The sequence below is a fragment of the Octopus bimaculoides genome, chromosome 25, assembly GCF_001194135.2.
Source record: "Octopus bimaculoides isolate UCB-OBI-ISO-001 chromosome 25, ASM119413v2, whole genome shotgun sequence".
Lineage (NCBI taxonomy): Eukaryota > Metazoa > Mollusca > Cephalopoda > Octopoda > Octopodidae > Octopus > Octopus bimaculoides.
In genome coordinates this window covers 17996719-18005820 of record NC_069005.1, presented here as the reverse complement: position 1 = coordinate 18005820, position 9102 = coordinate 17996719, and the positions used below count along the sequence as shown (strand labels likewise).

At 39.4% G+C, this 9102-nt stretch overlaps 1 protein-coding gene across 1 annotated transcript in view; it reads right to left on the bottom strand.

Annotated features, from left to right (window-relative positions):
* LOC106881684 (DNA-directed RNA polymerase, mitochondrial) overlaps window positions 1–8718 on the bottom strand; it is a 15443-nt gene extending 6725 nt beyond the window's left edge. Inside the window, exons 1-2 of the mRNA XM_014932151.2 lie at window positions 8599–8718; window positions 5889–6011 (exon numbers count right to left, since the gene is read on the bottom strand). Of these exons, the coding sequence (XP_014787637.2) occupies window positions 5889–6011; window positions 8599–8667 (192 nt within the window). The 5' untranslated portion in view covers window positions 8668–8718. The remainder of the gene's footprint in view (window positions 1–5888; window positions 6012–8598) is intronic.
* Window positions 8719–9102: the final 384 nt, after the last annotated feature.

Here is a 9102-nt window from a genome sequence, read left to right as displayed (position 1 = left end):
CTCTCAACCGTTCCCTTTCTCACACGCTTTTTAACTTTCCTCTTATCCAAGTCACCAACCTGTGCTGCAACTCCCCTGGTATTGTCTTCACATCTCTCAGATACTTTCTGTTTTTTTCTGCCAACCAACATGAAATCAATCTCTGTCTCATTCCCTCCTGCACTGAAAGTCACCTTCCTTTTCTCTGTTTTCCTAAACCATGTGTTCACCATACACAACTGTTTCTCATCATAAAACTCCAAAGGCATCCTTCATTCTACATTTCTTCCCCCGATTCCATTTCCCCCTTGCACACCCTCAAAGCCCTGGATCCATTTCCCAACATGTCCATTAAAATCACCCATGCCCAAAACCAACTCATCTACCTTATGTAAGTCACACTCATTTGCCATTTCATCAAAGAACAGCTCTTTCACATCAATTCTTCTTCCACTTTGTGAACCATACCCACAAATTACCCACACCACTTCTTCCTCAAATGCTAACACTACTGTCATCACTCTGTCACTCTTTTTCCAAACCTCCACTACCTTCTCACAGAGTTCTTCCTTCATCAAAACTCCAACACCTCCAGTCACCTTGCTATTTCCTGACCACTACAACTTGTACTTTCTTCCCTTGACCCCCACAAATCTTGCACCCTGGCCCCTGCACCTAGCCTCCAGCACACAGTATACATCTACCCTCCTTTTCCTCAATTCCTTAGACACCTCAGCTCCCCTTCCATGCAGACTGCCCACATTCCAACTTCCAACCACACCCCAAGCTTCTCCTCAAGCCATTGGAATCACTCGCAGTCTTACAACAATGTACAAAGCCCTTACACCTCTCATAATGGAATACACATATGCCTTTCTCATTAACATCTTCCCTGATGAACAAAAAGGATGTAAACATGGATCTTAAGTCATCGAACTCTAATTGGTGACACCATGAGGTTCCTCCATGAATCACAGTCTTGCATTGTGTTCATCAAGACACTCACAGCAGCTTCACTGTGTCTCATTGCATGTTCGGCAAGAGCTAGACAATGCTTTCTTGTGACAGTTGAAATCTTCAGAAGATGGCCATATAAGATCTTGTTAGTTGTGTGCGACTGCCAAGATACTAAGGGCAGTATGCAAGAGACAGGTGTAGTTCTCTTCTAACTTCTTTGTCAGTGCAGATGTCAGGGTCCATGAGTCTGAGTCATAAAGAAAGATTGATTCTACAGTGACTTTGAAAATCTTGATTTTGGTGGATCAATTGATTGGTGAAATCCAGACTTGATGAAGAGAGTGGATAGCCACTCAAGCCTGACCAATTTGGGGAGAGACATCAAAAGAAGTGTCAGTGTAGTCATCCAGGCCTGACCAATTTGGGTAGAGACATCAAAAGAAGTGTTGATGTAGCCACCCAAGTACTTGAACTCTTCAACTTTTTCAATTTTGGTCCAAAGTGAACACAATGGGGAGTGGGGAGACCTCCACAATCAGAGTGTATCCGCCTCCATTCTTATTCTTAAGAAGAGCAACCTGACTATACCTGATAACTACCCAGAAATTTCTCGCCTGTGCTGTCTTTGATGCTCTTCTACAACTAAATCAGATCGACATTTTCGCAAATCTTAACCCTGTGAGGGCAAATTGAGATGTGAAATAACAAAGAAGCAATGCTTATCTTCATCAACTTTGGCATTTCACTCCATTGACAGTAACGTTATGTTCAGCATCTTAAATGGTTATGGTGTTCAGGAGTTCACTGTTGAAACTATCAAACACATGTATGTTGATACTTTATCTACAGTTGATTACTCCTGAAGTAGAAACTGATTGTTTTAAGGTGAACACTGGAGTCCTACAAGGTGATCCTTTGGCTCCCTTTCTTTACATTGCAATTTTGGATCATGATCTGGGAAGCGCCATTACACCACCAGATGGGAGTTATGCTCAAGCAATGTTGGAGCTCATGCAACCCAGCAGAACTGCTTGTAGAACTTGTATTTGCAGATGATATCTGCCTTCTTGTCAGCACCCCAGGATTTACTCCACTGTGTTGAGAGAGCTACCCAGGAATTTGGTTTGTTCTTGAATTCATCAAAAACAAAGAATATACACCTAAACATTGACTGTTAATTAACAAATTTTTGAAGATTGTCCCAACAGGAAAAAACAACACTCAGTGACTAGGATAGTCTACAAGACGGCTTTGATAGTCTTCCTCACAGTTGAAAAATGGTATGCTTGGAGATATTCAAAAATTCACCAGTACGAAGCTGGGCTGAAAAGTTCATAGGCTGACTATGAAGGAGTAATGCTAGAGCTGTGAAATCTTACATGCATTAATTTCAGCTTTTCTTATTAATAATTTCACTGTTTCTTTCCAGGTAAACTGACATTTGACAGTTCAAAGAAGACTTCAAAAGTAACTAGTAGTGACCTCTCTTGAAAATAGACAAACTTTGGCATCATGGTGTTATCAAGTGACTGCAGAAAAACAGTTTAGCCCTCAACAACATTCATGCTGACATGGTTGCTACATTAGGAGATGACACTCCAGCTTTATAAACAGTGCAAAAGTGGGAAGCTGAATTTAAGAGGGGAAGGGAGAGTCTTGAAGATCACCCAAAATCTTGATGTCCTGCAAATGCCACCACCACAACAGTGATTGTGTTCACCACATAGTGATGGTCGACAGGTGATTGACTATAAATCAAATAGCTAATGCAATAAGCATATACTGTGAGAGAATTGATAATATTCTGTACTATGAACTTGCCATGATGAAGGTTTCTACTCAGTGGGAGCCATATCTTCTGACAGCTGACCAAAAGCATGCCAGGCTGATCACATCATGGGAAAAGTCTGAGTGTTTCAGGCAGATCCAGCTGATTTCCTTCAATGTTTCCTAACCCAGAATGAGTGTTGGCTTCATCACTTTGAGCCAGAGACCAAGAGACAATCCATGCAGTGGAAACACACCTCTTCACCTGCTCAAAGAAGACCAAGGTTGTTTTATCTGCAGGGAAGGTAATGGTCTCAGTTTCTTGGGATGCAAAAGGAATTGTATTTGATTATCTTTAAAAGGGCCACACCATCAATGGAGAGTACAATGCCAACTTGCTGCAGTAGTTCTGAAAGTCTACCAAGACCAAACACTCCCCGCAAAAAAAAAAACAATGAAAGGACAATGCAGCAGACAGTATAGTTGTTGTTAAGAATGCTTTGAACTGATTGATCACCCTCCTTATTTTCCTGGTTTGGCTCCATTTGACTATCATCTGTTCTGCAATATGAAAAAACAATTAGCTGGAAACCAGTATCAAAGGAAAACTGATGAAATGGGTCTTGTTTCATTAGGACAATACTCCAGCACCCAAGTCTTTGGTTTCAATGGTTGCTGTGCATGATAGTGGCTTTGAAGTGGTTGATCACCCTCCCTATTCTCCTGATTCGACTCCATTTGGCTATCATCACAAAGAAACACTTGGCTGAGAACCAGTATCACAGTTATGATGATATAACTGTTGTCGATGACTTTTTTTACTAATAGGGTGAAAGCTTCTTCATCAATGAGATCCAAGCACAGCAACATCGATGGAAGAAGTGTGTACTGCCAGGGGGACTATGTTGAAAATTAAACCTCCTTTGGTCCCATTCCATGGGTGTATCTCAGTCAGCTTATGAACTTTTCAGCTGACCCTTGTAATCGGGAATTTTTTATCTCACACCATGTAGCTCTGGAAAATGACATTAATTCTCAAAACTGATACTACAAACATAAATGCTGGAGAAGTCAATATTAGTTGTGGAATCTTTCAAGGAGACTTGTTATCTTTTTTGTTATTCTGCTTAACATTGTTTCTTCTAAATTCTAAATGAAACAAATTATGGACATGGTGTATGGAAAAGCAATTAATCATCTCCTCTATATGGATGACTTGAAACTGTTCACAAAAAATGATCAACAATTGCAAGCACTCCTGCACACAGTCCAAACAATTTAGTGATAACATCAAAATGGAATTTGAGATTGACAATTGCACCAATGCTACATTTATCAAAAGAAAGCTATCAAACACATACAACATCATCCTAGATAGAGACCCTGAGATAAAACAATAACAACCTCAGGATAGTTATAAGTATCTAGAAATATGTGAAGGAGATGGGATTAAATATTCAGTAATGAGAGAAAAGACAAGGAAGGAATGCTATCAAAGTATAAGGACTATTCTAAAAACCGAGCTGAATACCAGAAACAAAATTCAGGTCATAAACACATCGACCATGTGTATAATCAAATACAGCTTCAATATTCCCCCTCTCTGAGATCAACAAACAAAGTTGATGTTAAAATATGAAAGCTGATGGCAATGCATTATATGCATCACACAAAAGCTGACACAGATCAAATATATCTCTCAAGAAAAGAAAGTAGCCAGGGGTTAATACAATCACAGTTTTCATTAGAAATTGCAATTACAGGACTTTCTGCCTACCTGCAAACAAGTAAATGACAGAATATTAAAGCTGGTTCTGAAACATGAAGATACCAAAAAGTTGCACTCAATTATGAAAAATACAAAAATATACCTTTGAGAAATATAACTAGATGAACCAGTACCCAAAGAAAATATGTCCCCAACAGACAAGGCAAAACAAATAGAAATCATAGCCAAACAAACCAGCTCCAATATATTAATGAGAAATGGGAGTAAAAGCCACTGCATGGTAAATATCTGACTAGAATCAAGGACCCTGATGTAGACCAAGCCCTTACACATTATTAGCTGTCATGCTCTGGTCTCAAACCAGAAACTGAGTGGGGTATATCATTGCTGCTCAGGACCAGTCCCTTTCCACTAGGAATTTCTACTAGGAATTACAAGCAAATTGACCTCTTATTGTGGAAAATAATATTGAAAAGACTTGTTCTTTGGTGAGTGTTGCAACCCCAGCTGATAAAAATTACATCTCTGAAAACATTTGAAAAAAGGACAAGTATAAGGACCTAAAGATTGAAATTGGAGGAATATGACATCTCAAAACAGCAACATTAACCACTATTGTCAAGGAAGAGCAAAATAACACCACAGGTATGGCTCAAGAAATCACAGACACAATGAGATTACCACTAATTGGAAAACTCTAGGGACAGACAAGATCTCCAACTTCTGGCTGAAATACCTCGCCAGTGCTCATATTCACATAGCGGCAGCATTTACTTTAAAAATGAACAAGCCCAAACCAACATCAAACTAGATGCTGGAAGGACAAACCACCCTAATTCTCAAAAACAAAAACACTGTATACCCCAAAAATTATAGGTCTATCAATAACCTCACATCAGGCTTATCAATAACCTCACATCAGGCTTATCAATAACCTCACATCAGTCATCTATAAGTGGCTTGTAATACACCTGAAAAATGTTTTCTCAGAACAAAAGAGGTACTGGAGAGGGATGTATGATTGTAAGATGCAACTTCTAATGAATTAACCCATCAAAGAGGAATGTCAGAAGAGAAAGACAAACCTCAACTTGACTTGGATTGATTACCAGAAAGCATTCGACAGTGTTCCACACTCATGGATACTGAATCTCTCCACACAAATAAAGTAGTTCCAACACTACTAAAACATATCAACCATGCAATGGCAAACTGGAACACCAGTATAAAACTGAAAAATGAATCACAAGTCAGGTTACGTTACTTCAGCAACCTCCAAAAAGATGAAAGGCAAAAAAAGTGACCTTTGAACTCAGAACATAAACAGTTGGAAGAAATACCACAAGGTATTTTGACCAATACTCTACTGATTCAACCAGTAGAGCAACAATATAAGAAGGAAGAACAGGAGTGGAGGTGGGGTGATATAATAACAATATTATTATTGTGTCCTTACCAGCTCACAAATATCACTGTAGACATCTTTAGGGTGGTTGAATGAGCAGAGGTTCACTGACTCAGCTCCAGCCTGGTCACGTCCAAGAGCAGCATAATGCTGAAGACCATTACAGGATCCATCCTAAAGAAAATAAAGCAAAGATGACAGGGAGGTATGGTTAAGACACTGGCTTCTTGACTATGTGATCTCAAGTTCAGTTCCATAGGATGGCAGTTTGGTCAAGTGTCTTCTATTAAAGCTCCAAGTCAAGCAAAGTCTTGTGAATAGATTTGGTTGACAGAAAGTGAAAGAAGCCCATTGTGTGCATGCGTGCATGTGTACTCCTGTCTTAACAACAGGGGATGATTGTAAAAATGACTACACTGTCATACAAGCAATGTTGTGTGTTTCCAGTCTTCTGTGGAAAACATAATCAAGTCATGGGAAATATTGACTTGCTTGGAAACAGGTGAGGATTAGTGACAGGAAAGGCATCCTGCCATAGAAAATCTACCTCAATTAATTCCATCTGACCCATGCAAGCATGGACAATGCTGCTGATGATAAAATGGCTATGATGCAGTGGCTTACCACCTGATGATGTCTGTTGTGTAGTGATGAAGAGTTTTATATGAACACAGCTACTATGTAAACACACACACACACACTAGCATGGCATCTTCGGTTGACCTAAGCCTTATGAGTGAAAGTGGGTACATAGAAATTGTGTGGAAGCCTGTCAGATGTTACCTGCAACTCAGCCACTCACATGTAAATTCAATCACAGAGAGCTATGTTAACAACTGGAATAACTCATCCTAAAATCTGACAGAAAACCTACATGGTAGTGAGACATGGACCCTCAATGCAGAGGATATGTAAATACCTGAAAGAAATGAAGCTAGCATGCTCTGATGGATGTGCAATGTCAGTGTGCATGAATGACAAAGTGTAAATGTGTTGAGAGAAGAATTGGGCATAAGAAGAATCCGATGTTGCGAGCAAAAGGGAAGACTGCAATGGTATAGTCTTGTGATGTGTATGGATGAGAGCAGCTGTATAAAGAAGAGGGAGACCCAAAAAGATATGGGACAAAGTGGTGAAGGTAGATCTCAGAAATTCGAATCTTATAGTGGAGACGCGAAAGGACAGGACAACTAGTGTTTGAGAAAACCTGCTCATCCCTGTGAGATTGATGTTCTGGAAGCATAATGCCTATATGTACAGTTGAGCCCTTCAATTTTCCCATGAAATTGCCCCTCCACACCTTCATTTTCTATCACTGATCTCTGTATCACTTGTTTAACTATAGTATTCTGCTGCTATACTTAAATGAGGTGAGAACTAGATATTTTATCATCTTTTCTGTGATACCTGTTAACTTTCTCGTTATCTGGAACCACTTCAATATATTTCCATTCTTCATTCTTACATTGTCCCTCTTCACTTACATTTTACATTGATCACTCCAAATTTTCTCCCCCTCACCTTCTCTTCTTTTTGACTTGATCATATCACCATACATAACTTCTTTCTCTCTATTCACACACTTTTAACTTCTCTCCACTCAGTCTTGCAACATGCCCACCTACATGTCATCTCTCTCTATCTTGGTGCTTTTCACCCTCCTGAACTGTTCATCATTCAGTATAGTCACATCCTTATTCCATTTCTCACTAACTACATCTATGCAGTCTTATTTCCTATTCTCATGCCCCAGGGCCTGCCCTTACAGTTTTTCACTACTATCTTTATTTCCTTTTCCAGCTCCATGCTGATTACTCTCATCCACTCTTGTATAATGTGAGCTGCCATGTCTCTCTTCTACAGAAAGAAACCTGCTCTGGCCCCTTCCTTCATACTCTAACCTTTCATCACTAGCGTAAAGCTATCTCCCTCCCAACTATAGCCCCATTCGGCTGAGAGTGATCTTAGTATTGTAAGTTACATGGTGACCTCACTAATGCTGGTGCCCATACACAGAGCACCCAGTACTTTCTGTGAAGAGGTTGGCATTAAGGAGGACATTTAACCATGCAAACTATCCCACAGCAAACACTGGAGCGTGATGTAGATCCTGTCAGACCACCCAGCTCATGCTAGTATCGAAGATGGAGGTTAAAAGATGATGATACACACACACACACACACACACACGTCAATCATCACCAACAGCTTGTAATCAGATTCAGAATGCAGAGCCAATGTTAAGGCAGACTGAGACAATTAGTGGTGGATTGAAGTCTGAGAATCATATTGATCTGGTGCCTGCACTCAGTCAGTTTGAATGATTGATGATCAGTGGTTTGAGGCTGGACTTCCCAGATGATCAAGCACATTTTACTGATAGCTCAGTGCTATAAAATACTGTATCAGAAGACAATAACTATTTGCCTCAACAACATAAATAGCCATTGTAATCACCACCACCACCACCATCAAGGCAAGCGAGTAAACAAAGAAAGTGAGAAAAAGTGTAGGATGTAGGTGTATGGGATAAAAGGCGTGTAAATAGATTAAAAAGTGTACAATAACCAATTGTGTTGTTGGAAGTTGTTGCTGAAGATTATGTTTTCAGAGACAATATTTATATTACCTAACAGGTTTCCACAACTTCCTTAGGATGGTTCCTGCACAATTATATGTAGGTGTTTGTGTGTGTATGTATAGACGGTAACAAAATTTGCAGAGGTTTGTGAAAGGTATATACAAACTATGCATACTATACCTGATGTACTGGTAAGTGACTAATAAATTCTGAAGGGTTAGGAGATCTAATAGCTTCAGTTATTTCCATACAACAAGCCAGAGTTTGCCATGGATTGTCTGATGTCTGCCACCATTTTGATCCCTGAAAGAGAAATAAATAAATAAATAAACAAAGACAAACCAACAGATGGCTGGTACTCATTTTAAGCTCAGTTGACTGGAACAATGCGAATGAAGTGCCAAACTCAGGGACACATTGTGTAAAATTCGTGCAGAAAATGAACCTGCAACAATGAGCCTAATGCTCTCATCATTAGGCCATGTCTGCCTGCCTGTCTATCAGTCTATCTATCTATCTATCTATCTATCATCATCATCATCATTTAACGTCCGTTTTCCATGTTGGTATGGCTTGATATATATATATATATATGTTTATAAATTGTAAATCCAAAAAATAACAACAAAACTACAAAGGATTCCGCGGTACACATGTTTCAAGCTTTATATGTGTATAATATAA